This window comes from Petromyzon marinus, chromosome 1 (assembly GCF_048934315.1).
Source record: "Petromyzon marinus isolate PM22_M1 ecotype Great Lakes invasive population chromosome 1, UKy_Petmar_22M1.pri1.0, whole genome shotgun sequence".
Taxonomy (NCBI): Eukaryota; Metazoa; Chordata; class Hyperoartia; order Petromyzontiformes; family Petromyzontidae; genus Petromyzon; species Petromyzon marinus.
Window position 1 is genome coordinate 21917174 of NC_133667.1, and position 15500 is coordinate 21932673.

The following is a 15500-nucleotide window of genomic DNA, read 5'->3' on the forward strand; positions in this document are numbered from 1 at the left end:
AAAAAAAGGTTACCCATTTTATCGACCCCAGAGAGGTGATGGGCTGAATCTATGCCCTCGTCCCCCCCACCAACAAGGGTATGAACTCGCAACCTTTCGATTTTTAAGTCGCTGGCCCTAGTGTTGAGGTCACTTGGCCAGACAAATGTACCGACTCAGAGTAATACCAACAGCGAATTGAAAGAGTCAGAGCAACAAGAAAAGACGTTGATTTTAACAGTTTTTTTAATGAAGAAAAAAGTACAATGCTCATAAAGCATTTACAATATTAGCATGGGTAGCCGGACACAACCCAGAAATATTTTACAAAATGAAAAGCAAATACTTTATCCTTCCCCCGCCCCCCCCAAAAAAAAATTGTATGGAGCACAAATAACCTTATTTCTTAAAACACAATTTTCAAATAACATCTCCTGCAGCGATACAACTGTGTTACTCTTACCAATGGCACCAGACAGTATATTGTATACCTGTATGAACATATTGCATGAAAAGGTATTCCATAGCAAAAACAAAACTAACAAAAAAACCATTATTATTATTTTAGAATGTTACCAAAAGACATTGCACTTTTAAAATATTTTTTCTCAACATCCGAGTACAATTCCTTCTCTAATTAAATTGTTACAGCAATTATGTATCTATAATAATTAATACGGTATTAACTTTTTATTATTATTCATTATTATTTTTACAATAAAGAGCATGCAACAGAAACACACAAAATCCAAAACGTAATAACGGATTAGAAGCGTACATTTTTTTTGGATATAAAAATATCATAGACAATTTGTTGCTTAGCATGACGATTTACTTTATACAATTGGAAAGATCATCTTTTTTTTCGTCGTTGTTCTTAAATAAATTGAATAATAAGGTATCAAAAGGCAAAAAATGAGTGATGAGTGCTACGTTTGTTGGATGTGTGATGCTGTTGGTAGCCCCCGGGGAATGATGCAGGGCGTCAGATGTGAGGTCGCGTTTCGTCTGATAAACAGAAAGAAACAAACAATGCAGGGCAGGTTGTTGTTGTTGTTGTTGACTCGATGCAGGCTGTTAGGAGTATTTTTAGGAGACAATCTTAATTGTAAAGCTACAATGGCGCAGACAGCAACATCAACCAGATTGCACGATTAGATTTTTCGTGTGTTAATGGTTAGGGTATTACATGGTAACTCTTTCTCTCAAAAGGTTAAAACAATTTTGAGAATAATTTGAGAATAAGCATCATCATCATCAATCAGCCATTTTCAATCCACTGCTGGATGAATACCCACGAGCCACCGCCAACTGTAAAGATCATGCGACCTAATTTTCTACCGATCACCCGCACTCAAAACTGATGTAAAAGAGCTCCGTCTGGTCAGCAGACGTCCTCTCGGACGCATTCTACTCCTTTGTCTGCCAAGCCATTGCTATTCAAAAAGCAGAAATTTACACATGTATGCGAGAGGCTCATACAAATACACTCACATGCCTTCGCGTATAAAGTTAACCATCATATGGGCTTCCAAAAAGATGTTTTTCTACAAAAAAATATGATGCAGTACGCAGACCCGAACAGTCTTACACTGAGTATGTTGATTTGTTACTGTGGTTGATTATAAACGGCAGGTAAAGATGTAATGAAGAATAACTTGGCCCTTTAAGGACAAGTAGAGGTCATTGCGTGCCCTGGGGATGAGTATGGGAAGGAACCATTATGGCCAAGGGGTTCCCGACAGTTAGGGCGCGTCATTCCCCTCACCATCTCACAATGGCACGTGCGCAAAACCCCAGCCCGCAGCGGCGAGTCAACGGTTGTCTTAACCACAACGTCGCATCCTTCATCATTATCATCGTGATATGCGCATCGCTCCGGCGATGATTTTTTTTGCAGTTATAAACGCGCGACGAAAATGCAATCGGTAGCAATGAGCGCGAAACGTGGAAGTTCATTTCAGAGTGCGTGCGCACGCGTGATTCAGAGCTCAGTGCACACATATTATAAGGGTGATGAAAGTGACAACCAAAGTTTTGGTGGCACAGCGCACACAAAGGTGAAGATGAAACTGGCGTTTTACCAACATTTGCGCTTCGCTGAAAAATACCCTGCGTTATCGAACACGTCGGGCTACGATAATCCCACCGTTGACTCCCAAAGGCAAGCACGCGACCATTCCCACACTCGAAAGAACCGCCCGCCCCCCCCACCCCCTAACATTAAACGGCGCTGGTGAACATTCGGTAACCAGATCTCGGCAAAAAGCCCTGACAGATTGTATTACTCACGTGTTGGGAGCCTTTCCCTGCCACGGCCATGCGGCTCCTGACTGCCCCATCACAACGCGTCGCCCACAATTCATCTTGCCCGGGAGCCGCCCGAGCAGGGTCACACGCCACATCGCACATCCAACAAACTGCACAGGGACAGCAGTGAGGCACACGTCAATTGTCAGGAATAAGGTTGTGCAAAACCAGGCAAAAGCTGGGTACGAATGGTCGACCAAGCTACTGCATCGCATAACAGTTGTGATTGACTACGTTGTCGTAATAATTACACCCTCCCGCCCCCCCCCCCCCCCCATCGCATTTTTAAACTATGGAAAATCTATTTATTTACTTTTTTAGCAGGTAAGGTCCACTAAGCTATATAGCTATTTTTTCAGAAGCGACCTGGCCACAAATAATATCTCAATAGAGTGGCTTATCACGTAGGAATTTACAGCAGCCAAATTCTCTAAACGCACGTTGATTCTAAATGTGGAGGGAAAAAACCAGAGGACCCAGGGAAAAATTCACACGACCACGGGGAGAGAGAGAGAGAGCGACATCACAAACTCGAAATCTACAGCAGGCGTCAGGGTCGGGATTGAACCCACGACCTCCTACACACCAGACGGGAAACTTAACATCTCACCACTAATGTGCCCCTGAAGGCGATAAATCAGCAAAAGACAATTAATTGTCAAAGCTGCTGGGACAAGTCCTTTAAGCGAGCACCTGTAAGGGCCAGTTAAGCGTACAAGAGGGTTGGGGGGGGGGTGCAAGAATCCACGCTTGACCACATTTTTCTCCCCACTGCAGATGTTTACACACTGCATGGGGTACTCGTTTAATGCTGAGTCGACCTTGGGGAAACCCGCCAGCGGATCAGATATTCGCCACCGATGTTGGGCGTGAGCAGGAATCGAACTTAAGTTTCCGAGTTCGTAGTGCGGTGCACGAACCGTTGAAACCCACCGCTCCCCCGCAAAAAAACAAAGCCGCACACACACACACACAAACACAGGGGCATACAAAGCCGCACACACACAGGGGCATACAAAGCCACACACACACACACAGGTGATGAACAAAAGACATTACCGCCCCCCCCCCACGATAAGCAGCTGCACACGTGCAAGAATATGTTAAGAGGTTCTAAATATAAAAGCGACGGGAGAAAAATCACACCAAGTCTACTTTTGTCATTCGGCAGAGTGGGGTACAGTGGAGTCAATCTGGAGCACTTCACGTATTCTGTGTTTGCCGGCGTGGCATTTTTTTCTTTCACCGTGTGAATGCCAAACAGCACCGGGCAGATCCTGCTCAGGCAGCATGAAGGACAAATGTGCCCACGGTGGGTCATGGCAGAGGACAATGGGGAGCTGCGCAGCTACAGCAGCGTCTCGCTTCCACTGTTGGCTGCTCTTGCAATAAAATGCACATTTGTTGAACGTAGTTCTGATGGATCATTTTTTAACAATTAAAAAGTGCAACTTGGAGTGAAGGCTGGTTGGTTTTTTTGTTGTTGTTGTTGTTGTTGTTCCCGGGTATTATTGCTGCTGAAAGCAGTGGCTGTTGGCACATTGGACTATGAACCCAGCAGCCCGAGTTTGATGCCCAGCCAGTTGTTATCTGAACCGGATCGTGGGAACCCCCTTTATCAACCAGCATTGTGCAGAGTGTGGTGAAGTAATGTCATACAACCCCCAGAGGCCAAGCGGCGTGCGGGAGGCCTCTTCATCCACAAGTCGATTGACAAAGACCTGTACATTATCAGCTCCTCGACACAAGTGATGCACATCTGGTTTAATGCAGGTCGAACGTTGTGTGGATTTCCACTGGTGCCAATCACAGCCCCAAAAATTGGGAGAGAAAAAAAACCATTCACAGATAACTATTTTCACATAGGTGCTCTGACAATGAGCGAGATCGATTAAGTTTTTGCAAGCACCTCGGGTAAAGCAGTGCGAATATTGGCGTCATAGGAGCCAGCCGTTGGGTGAGTAAATTGCTTACACGTGGACAATGGCATAGCGTGCCAAAACTTCACAGAAGTAGCGAGCAAGTTTTGATTTCTTGCATGACATCATGAAATTTTCCAAATGGCTGGAGCTTTATTTAGATTGAAAAAGTTCAAAAGCTATGTAAACCGCCCCGACCACTCATCTAACAAAATTACCAAAATTGGTTATAAGGGACGGGCCACAGTAGATCTTACGGAAACAGTGAAAACGGTGACGAGAGGTTGTGAGAGAGGAAGAGAAAGTGTCGGAAACGAAACGAATACACGGCGGGACGTGAAAACTAAATAATTGTGATTATCTTAATATTTTTTTATTATTATTAATAACTTCAGCCTTTTTGTTAAGCGACTTCCGCATTAAAGATCTCTCCAGGCTGTGTTGGCCATCGGAGTCGATTGACTCATACTTCACCACGGTGGTCAGTGCCGGTTGGTGAAGGAGCCCCCCCCCCCCCCCCCGGAACCGGTTCAGATATATCGCTCATCGCCAATGCTGGCAGCGGCTGAGACAATTGGATCATAGTCGGGAAATGATGACAGCAACAAACTTGGATTCACCACGGTGTTTGGCAGATGCGGAATACCGGTAATCTTCTTCTACTGTATGGCGAGCACGTGTAAATTATACATCCAGGTTTAAGTTTGGGAGCCATGTGATAGCTTCGTGAGTAGCGTGACCAATACTGTCCGATCTGCCGGAGAGTGGGCGGAAGAGTACAGTTGTTCGCTGTATGGTCCATTGTTTGGTTAGGGTGGCCACGGTGAATACACTGTGGGCCATCTTTAATTTCCCATTTGTGGAAGAGTTGCACACAGCGAGCGAGCGGTAATAACATGACATCTCGATCCATTCTGTTATATTTTGCCCACTTGTGACATCTGCTTGCGGACAGAAAGAGTGGTGTAGTTTTAAAGGTCAAAGGGATGAGGAGGAGAAAGCGCGCAATGACATGGCAAGGAGGCACTCACCCTCATCCTAACAGAACTGCCTTCCCTTCCAGCCCTGTGGGGCCGTCTCTGCTGGGGGTGGCAACCAGCGAACCTGCAAATACAATTTAAAAAAATCCACCTCACCATCAGTCTTCTGGACAAACTTGTGGTGAACTGTTCCTGAAAGCTCTGCCCACTCACCCAGAACTGTCGCAGGCGAGGGCTGCTATTACAGTGCGCTAAATAAGCAAGCCGACCGCCACACACATCAGATGTTAAGTTAATTGGAATGGCATCATAGTTAAGTAAAGCTCAATATCTCTACGGCTGAATCGTAATTTTAATTCCATAGTGCTACATCTGAGTTATACATCAGTCTCGTTTTTTTCTCCCCCTTCAAGTCGTTTTAATGCGGTGCCAGTCTAAGCATTCAACGGCTGTTTAAAGGAAATGAAAGTCAACAATTATTAAGCGGGAACAGTTAAACATTCATGCGGTTAAAAATTTACAGATTTTTAATGTGTCCAGGAGGCCGAGTGGAGGCAAGGCATGATGAAACATGCACGAGCCTGCCAGGCTGGATCTCAACCTTACACCCCCGTGGCTCTGCTAAGTACTCAGCCCTGTGACTTGTAAGTGTCGCTGCGATTACACGGCAACACAACGCGAGTGGCTCTCGTGTAAAGAACGGCCTCATTAAAAAAAATGTTTTACCTGTACTGACAAATGATGCACGTACGGCTGTGGATGATGTGCCATTGTATTTTTTTTTGCTTGAGTGTTTCGCTACAATACTCTGCACATTCATCAACGACACTGCCCGAGGAGAAAGAAGAAAAAAATATGTCGTAGATGACATTTCTGGACAATGGCGCTTCTTCACTGCAGAGCTTAAGAAGGGCCATTGACCGGAACGTTGCCTATGATATACGAGTTCTTCTTAGAGCAGTGTTATTGACCAATGTGTTCCGTTGTTTTGTGATTTGTTTTCGTGCACCACTCCCAATGCAGTATCACAAACACATTTGTCCACAATAAAGGCGTAGACATGCATACACCCTATGTGCATCGATCGCTTTTTAAATGAGGTGAGACTGAATTGAGATACAATATTCCTTTCTCAAGGTGGGCCATTCTAACTTTATTGCGAAAGGAATCCATATTTTCAAAGTTTGGTTGTAATTTGGAATTTGAGATTTAGGCCATGGTACAGACACAAAAGGACATACGAATACTCGACGTGCTGCATATATACTTCAACCTTCAGTTGATAGCGGTCCACACTAAGTGATCAATTTATATTCCTTAAGAACGAAATATTCACTGTATCCCTCCATATTAGTGGTGTCATATGGGGTGATTGTGCCAATGAATTATGTGGATAGCATGGAATTTGAAGTGGGCAGTCACAATTAGTTTGTTATTTTAATTGCTTTTTGTGTTTAGTTTGTTGCCCTTCCCCCGCACCTCCGATAAGTGCGGTTGGCTATGTGCGGTGCGAAAGAAGTCCAACGCACGCACATGGTTGCCTTTTAACTTTCCAGGAAAAAGTACCACGCGATTCTGTGCCTGGCTTTACGCTGATAAAATGACCTAACTCATTGGAATGATCCACCTCATTGTTGATTGCATTGGGAAGACGTGAAGGTGCATCCCTGCAATGTCTTGGTCTCGTCACTACTGGCAGAAGGGACCTCTGTTGGATGGAGCTTTAGAGGGTTCTTTGGCCTACTCTTCCATGCTCACCAAACACCTTGGTAGATGTGGTGAGCGGCCATACTTTGCCCCACCGCACACAACTTGCCGATCGGCCTGTGATTTACTGGTTTATACCGATGGGTGAATAGAGGCGGGAGGATTTTAAGAAAACTACCGATTTGGGAGATCCAACCGGTGACCTACGTGCTGACCCAATAGGAAGCATGCCCAGTGGTTGGGCTGAGTCTTAATGTTGGCATCAAAAATTATATGAACAATTGTCGTTGTGAAGATGCACAGAGCCTCCACCGAGTGACCATGTGGTGAGATGGTGGGCAAATGAGTGTGCCACCTTGCATTGGACTTTGTCATAGTGCCCTACAGCCGACTTGTCAAGGCACGAAAAGGATTACCTCTAAAGGTTTTAATAGGTAAGTGCATCAGAAAATAAACCGACGATATGTGTGGTTAATCTACCAATGCTGTTGCCAATTATATTTCAAGTTCAGGTGTTCATGAATAGACTTTGACCTAATTAGTGACCAGACTATAACTTTAAGTTTGTTGTAGACTGGAATAAATTCACCATTTACTTAGTTAAGAAGAAACGAACTATACCTCTTAAAATAAGCTGACAAATGTATTTGTTTTAGATCTAGAAGAAAATTACATGAGCTTTTTCACCAGCCTGAAAAACTAATTTATTACTCTGTTGAATGAGCTTTTTTTAATTTAACTTCCAGAATGTAATGATACAAGATACCATTTTGCATTTGACTACCTGTGTGGCCCTCTAGGATTGAGATATCTGTGTGTGTACCGATAGCAGATGGCCCTCTAGGATTGAGATACCTGTGTGTGTACCGATAGCAGATGGCCCTCTAGGATTGAGATACCTGTGTGTGTACCGATAGCTGATGGCCCTCTAGAATTGAGATACCTGTGTGTGTACCGATAGCAGATGGCCCTCTAGGATTGAGATACCTGTGTGTGTACCGATAGCAGATGGCCCTCTAGGATTGAGATACCTGTGTGTGTACCGATAGCAGATGGCCCTCTAGGATTGAGATATCTGTGTGTGTACCGATAGCAGATGGCCCTCTAGGATTGAGATACCTGTGTGTGTACCGATAGCAGATGGCCCTCTAGGATTGAGATATCTGTGTGTGTACCGATAGCAGATGGCCCTCTAGGATTGAGATATCTGTGTGTGTACCGATAGCAGATGGCCCTCTAGAATTGAGATACCTGTGTGTGTACCGATAGCAGATGGCCCTCTAGGATTGAGATATCTGTGTGTGTACCGATAGCAGATGGCCCTCTAGAATTGAGATACCTGTGTGTGTACCGATAGCAGATGGCCCTCTAGGATTGAGATACCTGTGTGTGTACCGATAGCAGATGGTCCTCTAGGATTGAGATACCTGTGTGTGTACCGATAGCAGATGGCCCTCTAGAATTGAGATACCTGTGTGTGTACCGATAGCAGATGGCCCTCTAGGATTGAGATACCTGTGTGTGTACCGATAGCAGATGGCCCTCTAGAATTGAGATACCTGTGTGTGTACCGATAGCAGATGGCCCTCTAGAATTGAGATACCTGTGTGTGTACCGATAGCAGATGGCCCTCTAGGATTGAGATACCTGTGTGTGTACCGATAGCAGATGACCCTCTAGAATTGAGATACCTGTGTGTGTACCGATAGCAGATGGCCCTCTAGGATTGAGATACCTGTGTGTGTACCGATAGCAGATGGCCCTCTAGGATTGAGATACCTGTGTGTGACCGATAGCAGATGGCCCTCTAGGATTGAGATACCTGTGTGTGTACCGATAGCAGATGGCCCTCTAGGATTGAGATACCTGTGTGTGTACCGATAGTAGATGGCCCTCTAGGATTGAGATACCTGTGTGTGTACCGATAGCAGATGGCCCTCTAGGATTGAGATACCTGTGTGTGTACCGATAGCAGATGGCCCTCTAGGATTGAGATATCTGTGTATGTACCGATAGCAGATGGCCCTCTAGGATTGAGATACCTGTGTGTGTACCGATAGCAGATGGCCCTCTAGATTGAGATACCTGTGTGTATACCGATAGCAGATGGCCCTCTAGGATTGAGATACCTGTGTGTGTACCGATAGCAGATGGCCCTCTAGGATTGAGATACCTGTGTGTGACCGATAGCAGATGGCCCTCTAGGATTGAGATACCTGTGTGTGTACCGATAGCAGATGGCCCTCTAGGATTGAGATACCTGTGTGTGTACCGATAGCAGATGGCCCTCTAGGATTGAGATACCTGTGTGTGTACTGATAGCAGATGGCCCTCTAGGATTGAGATACCTGTGTGTGTACCGATAGCAGATGGCCCTCTAGGATTGAGATACCTGTGTGTGTACCGATAGCAGATGGCCCTCTAGGATTGAGATACCTGTGTGTGTACTGATAGCAGATGGCCCTCTAGGATTGAGATACCTGTGTGTGTACCGATAGCAGATGGCCCTCTAGGATTGAGATACCTGTGTGTGTACCGATAGCAGATGGCCCTCTAGGATTGAGATACCTGTGTGTGTACCGATAGCAGATGGCCCTCTAGGATTGAGATACCTGTGTGTGTACCGATAGCAGATGGCCCTCTAGGATTGAGATACCTGTGTGTGTACCGATAGCCGATGGCCCTCTAGGATTGAGATACCTGTGTGTGTACCGATAGCAGATGGCCCTCTAGGATTGAGATACCTGTGTGTGTACCGATAGCAGATGGCCCTCTAGGATTGAGATACCTGTGTGTGTACCGATAGCAGATGGCCCTCTAGGATTGAGATACCTGTGTGTGTACCGATAGCAGATGGCCCTCTAGGATTGAGATACCTGTGTGTGTACCGATAGCAGATGGCCCTCTAGGATTGAGATACCTGTGTGTGTACCGATAGCAGATGGCCCTCTAGGATTGAGATACCTGTGTGTGTACCGATAGCAGATGGCCCTCTAGGATTGAGATACCTGTGTGTGTACCGATAGCAGATGGCCCTCTAGAATTGAGATACCTGTGTGTGTACCGATAGCAGATGGCCCTCTAGGATTGAGATACCTGTGTGTGTACCGATAGCAGATGGCCCTCTAGGATTGAGATACCTGTGTGTGTACCGATAGCAGATGGCCCTCTAGGATTGAGATACCTGTGTGTGTACCGATAGCAGATGGCCCTCTAGGATTGAGATACCTGTGTGTGTACCGATAGCAGATGGCCCTCTAGAATTGAGATACCTGTGTGTGTACCGATAGCAGATGGCCCTCTAGGATTGAGATACCTGTGTGTGTACCAATAGCAGATGGCCCTCTAGGATTGAGATACCTGTGTGTGTACCAATAGCAGATGGCCCTCTAGGATTGAGATACCTGTGTGTGTACCGATAGCAGATGGCCCTCTAGGATTGAGATACCTGTGTGTGTACCGATAGCAGATGGCCCTCTAGAATTGAGATACCTGTGTGTGTACCGATAGCAGATGGCCCTCTAGAATTGAGATACCTGTGTGTGTACCGATAGCAGATGGCCCTCTAGGATTGAGATACCTGTGTGTGTACCGATAGCAGATGACCCTCTAGAATTGAGATACCTGTGTGTGTACCGATAGCAGATGGCCCTCTAGGATTGAGATACCTGTGTGTGTACCGATAGCAGATGGCCCTCTAGGATTGAGATACCTGTGTGTGACCGATAGCAGATGGCCCTCTAGGATTGAGATACCTGTGTGTGTACCGATAGCAGATGGCCCTCTAGGATTGAGATACCTGTGTGTGTACCGATAGTAGATGGCCCTCTAGGATTGAGATACCTGTGTGTGTACCGATAGCAGATGGCCCTCTAGGATTGAGATACCTGTGTGTGTACTGATAGCAGATGGCCCTCTAGGATTGAGATATCTGTGTATGTACCGATAGCAGATGGCCCTCTAGGATTGAGATACCTGTGTGTGTACCGATAGCAGATGGCCCTCTAGGATTGAGATACCTGTGTGTGACCGATAGCAGATGGCCCTCTAGGATTGAGATACCTGTGTGTGTACCGATAGCAGATGGCCCTCTAGGATTGAGATACCTGTGTGTGTACCGATAGCAGATGGCCCTCTAGGATTGAGATACCTGTGTGTGTACTGATAGCAGATGGCCCTCTAGGATTGAGATACCTGTGTGTGTACCGATAGCAGATGGCCCTCTAGGATTGAGATACCTGTGTGTGTACCGATAGCAGATGGCCCTCTAGGATTGAGATACCTGTGTGTGTACTGATAGCAGATGGCCCTCTAGGATTGAGATACCTGTGTGTGTACCGATAGCAGATGGCCCTCTAGGATTGAGATACCTGTGTGTGTACCGATAGCAGATGGCCCTCTAGGATTGAGATACCTGTGTGTGTACCGATAGCAGATGGCCCTCTAGGATTGAGATACCTGTGTGTGTACCGATAGCAGATGGCCCTCTAGGATTGAGATACCTGTGTGTGTACCGATAGCCGATGGCCCTCTAGGATTGAGATACCTGTGTGTGTACCGATAGCAGATGGCCCTCTAGGATTGAGATACCTGTGTGTGTACCGATAGCAGATGGCCCTCTAGGATTGAGATACCTGTGTGTGTACCGATAGCAGATGGCCCTCTAGGATTGAGATACCTGTGTGTGTACCGATAGCAGATGGCCCTCTAGGATTGAGATACCTGTGTGTGTACCGATAGCAGATGGCCCTCTAGGATTGAGATACCTGTGTGTGTACCGATAGCAGATGGCCCTCTAGGATTGAGATACCTGTGTGTGTACCGATAGCAGATGGCCCTCTAGGATTGAGATACCTGTGTGTGTACCGATAGCAGATGGCCCTCTAGAATTGAGATACCTGTGTGTGTACCGATAGCAGATGGCCCTCTAGGATTGAGATACCTGTGTGTGTACCGATAGCAGATGGCCCTCTAGGATTGAGATACCTGTGTGTGTACCGATAGCAGATGGCCCTCTAGGATTGAGATACCTGTGTGTGTACCGATAGCAGATGGCCCTCTAGGATTGAGATACCTGTGTGTGTACCGATAGCAGATGGCCCTCTAGAATTGAGATACCTGTGTGTGTACCGATAGCAGATGGCCCTCTAGGATTGAGATACCTGTGTGTGTACCGATAGCAGATGGCCCTCTAGGATTGAGATACCTGTGTGTGTACCGATAGCAGATGGCCCTCTAGGATTGAGATACCTGTGTGTGTACCGATAGCAGATGGCCCTCTAGGATTGAGATACCTGTGTGTGTACCGATAGCAGATGGCCCTCTAGAATTGAGATACCTGTGTGTGTACCGATAGCAGATGGCCCTCTAGGATTGAGATACCTGTGTGTGTACCGATAGCAGATGGCCCTCTAGGATTGAGATACCTGTGTGTGTACCGATAGCAGATGGCCCTCTAGGATTGAGATACCTGTGTGTGTACCGATAGCAGATGGCCCTCTAGGATTGAGATACCTGTGTGTGTACCGATAGCAGATGGCCCTCTAGGATTGAGATACCTGTGTGTGTACCGATAGCAGATGGCCCTCTAGGATTGAGATACCTGTGTGTGTACCGATAGCAGATGGCCCTCTAGGATTGAGATACCTGTGTGTGTACCGATAGCAGATGGCCCTCTAGGATTGAGATACCTGTGTGTGTACCGATAGCAGATGGCCCTCTAGGATTGAGATACCTGTGTGTGTACCGATAGCAGATGGTCCTCTAGGATTGAGATACCTGTGTGTGTACTGATAGCAGATGGCCCTCTAGGATTGAGATACCTGTGTGTGTACCGATAGCAGATGGCCCTCTAGGATTGAGATACCTGTGTGTGTACCGATAGCAGATGGCCCTCTAGGATTGAGATACCTGTGTGTGTACCGATAGCCGATGGCCCTCTAGGATTGAGATACCTGTGTGTGTACCGATAGCAGATGGCCCTCTAGGATTGAGATACCTGTGTGTGTACCGATAGCAGATGGCCCTCTAGGATTGAGATACCTGTGTGTGTACCGATAGCAGATGGCCCTCTAGGATTGAGATACCTGTGTGTGTACCGATAGCAGATGGCCCTCTAGGATTGAGATACCTGTGTGTGTACCGATAGCCGATGGCCCTCTAGGATTGAGATACCTGTGTGTGTACCGATAGCCGATGGCCCTCTAGGATTGAGATACCTGTGTGTGCAGCGTTGTGGCCGCGGTGGCGGCGGCCGGCGTGTAGGCGAAGGCGTGGTGGGGCAGGCCCGGGGCGAACTCTGCCGCGTACAGGGGGTAAGGCATCCACGCTTCCGGCCCCGCCGGTATGAGAGCCGCCCCAGACAGGTCATCTGCAATGTGGTCCATGAAGATTAGATGCCCATTGTGGATGACTGGAAATTAACAATAAAGTGACGTAATATCAAAATCCACAACGCTGCATATTAGCATACTTGACTAAGATACAGCATACAGGATATTCTATATTGAATAAAGACGATCACCGCATCGCACGCTTTCAGATGCACTTCTGCGGCCGTCTGGAATGCTCTTCCTTCTGATATTAGGAAGCCACTGGAGCTGTGTACTTTTAAATAATTTAGATTGAAAACTAATTTCTTGAGAACCGCTTTTTTTGCATTTAGTTTATTGTCCTTCCCCTGCGCCTCCGATTAGCATGGTTGGCTACGTACGGTGCAAAATAATTTTAACACATATATCATCATCATCAGCAGCAGCAGCAGCAACCATGCTCTATATCCACTGCTGGATGACGGCTTCTCCAATACAACTCCATTGGGCTTGTGATGCAACAATCAATTGAGCTCCTGCACACGAGCTGATTTCATCGCCCTCTCGCGTGTGTTCCCTCCTTTGGCAGCCACTCTATCGGTAGCCTTCATCACTGGACATCGACCCTTCTAGCGACGTGTCCGTGCTAAGTCGAGTCAAAGTCAATTTATTTTTGGTTAACACGTGCTGGTACAATTCAGCCACCCAAAGCGCCATCACATCGTTAGACATGTAAACATGAAAATGAACAATTCTATAAAGTAAAAAAAGAGAGAAATTAAATGTAAGTTGTGGGTGTGAGTTAGCTGATTAACTTTTCTTTCGAGTCAATATGATGCCTGTATATACTATATACTTTATTTAGGTGCGCACATATGAGTATACAGTACAGTATATACACATATATATCTCATGGAGGTATCATATGAGAGCCAACTGGTGAACACCACTTCGTGCGTAAAACATTCTCATCACATTCACCAAAATCATTGAATTATTATAACAGGACAATACAAAATGGGCTGATGTGTTGGGCAACGGGCATTGTGTTGCTCTGAGCAGCCGTTTGTACTGCAAGGAATTGCTAATGATGAATGCGGTGGTGGGGGGTGGGGGGCGGTTTGTCTGTGTCGGGGGACCAATAATACCAATGCAATCGTTCAACTTTTTGGTCACCACCCCAAGGTCAGTCGGCAGTGGCTCTCTTTCTTTTTAAGAGACTGGTCACCGCCATATAAATGTGGAATTTCCCTACTGGGTTCAATGCCACGAGACTTTGTGGAGAAAAAAAAAACAACTCACGTAAGCAACACTTTCCAACATTCTCCAAAAGCGAATTAATTCTAGTGGTAGTGAAGATGACAGAAGAATTCCGATAAGGCTGCTATTTTAGCCAACCATCGCAGCCACTGCATTCTTCACGAATCTCTGCCCTTGCCTGCCTCCTCTTCAGCCACGTTTCCTACTATCGGTGGCACTTATTCGAGCAGTGATGGTGCCCATGACAAGGCAGCAGAGTGACAGGGGGATTGATGGCGAAACGTAACGAGGCTTTAACAAGATACTTGCACATCATACATGGGGGATGTCCAGCTTCCACTGTGATGGACGTGACGTTCTTAGGCTGATGAATTGAAACAATTATCCTTGCTTCGCAGATGTGGCTGACTTTCGTGATAGAAAATATCAACTTTAATTCAAGACAACGTGAATAAAGAACGACAGAAAACAACAATTATTTGGTTTACTTGCTAAAAGACGCGACAAGATAAATATTCACAATACTCCTCGATTTATAATATTCAGTGTTTGCAGTCATCACCCTTTCTCGCTCCTCCGATTAGCACAGTTGGCTACGTACGGTGCGAAACAAGTTCAACATACATACATACAAACAAGAACATAACAACACAACACACATGTACACATTACAAGCACGACGTACCAAATACGACTTCATTGTGAAGATGTTCTCTCCGGTGTAACATATGGGTTTGGTTTCATTGAGATGTTTTGCAATCAAGTATTTCCAAAAAGCTAAATATTATACAAAAATATAACAAGCAAAAAACCCATGAAAAATATCTTCCTTGCTAATCTCCCCTCCAGAGCCAAACTCACCAAATATTACGAACACAGGGTGAGCGTGTCAAGCCGCACACAGAGACAAAAGCAGGAGATCAACATGTGCGGTCTTCCAATTACGACGTCCTTTGCGATTTCACACAAGTGTGTGGAAAGCATTTCATTATGAGCTCAAAACGGAGGAGTAACCAAGAATTAAGGAAGGCTCT

At 46.0% G+C, this 15500-nt stretch overlaps 1 protein-coding gene across 5 annotated transcripts in view; it reads right to left on the reverse strand.

Annotated features, from left to right (window-relative positions):
* Nucleotides 1-207: 207 nt before the first annotated feature.
* The window catches only part of LOC116956130 (RNA-binding protein, mRNA-processing factor 2a-like), an 82871-nt gene continuing 67578 nt past the window's right edge, over nt 208-15500 (reverse strand). For 3 of the 5 annotated variants that reach the window (XM_032977667.2, XM_032977625.2, XM_032977831.2), the window contains 4 exons: nt 13114-13307; nt 5240-5312; nt 2272-2399; nt 208-987 (listed from right to left, as the gene is read on the reverse strand). In XM_032977667.2, the coding sequence (XP_032833558.1) occupies nt 5247-5312; nt 13114-13307 (260 nt within the window). In that variant the 3' untranslated portion in view covers nt 208-987; nt 2272-2399; nt 5240-5246. The remainder of the gene's footprint in view (nt 988-2271; nt 2400-5239; nt 5313-13113; nt 13308-15500) is intronic. The other 2 variants (XM_032977739.2, XM_032977920.2) reach the window with 1 other exon arrangement.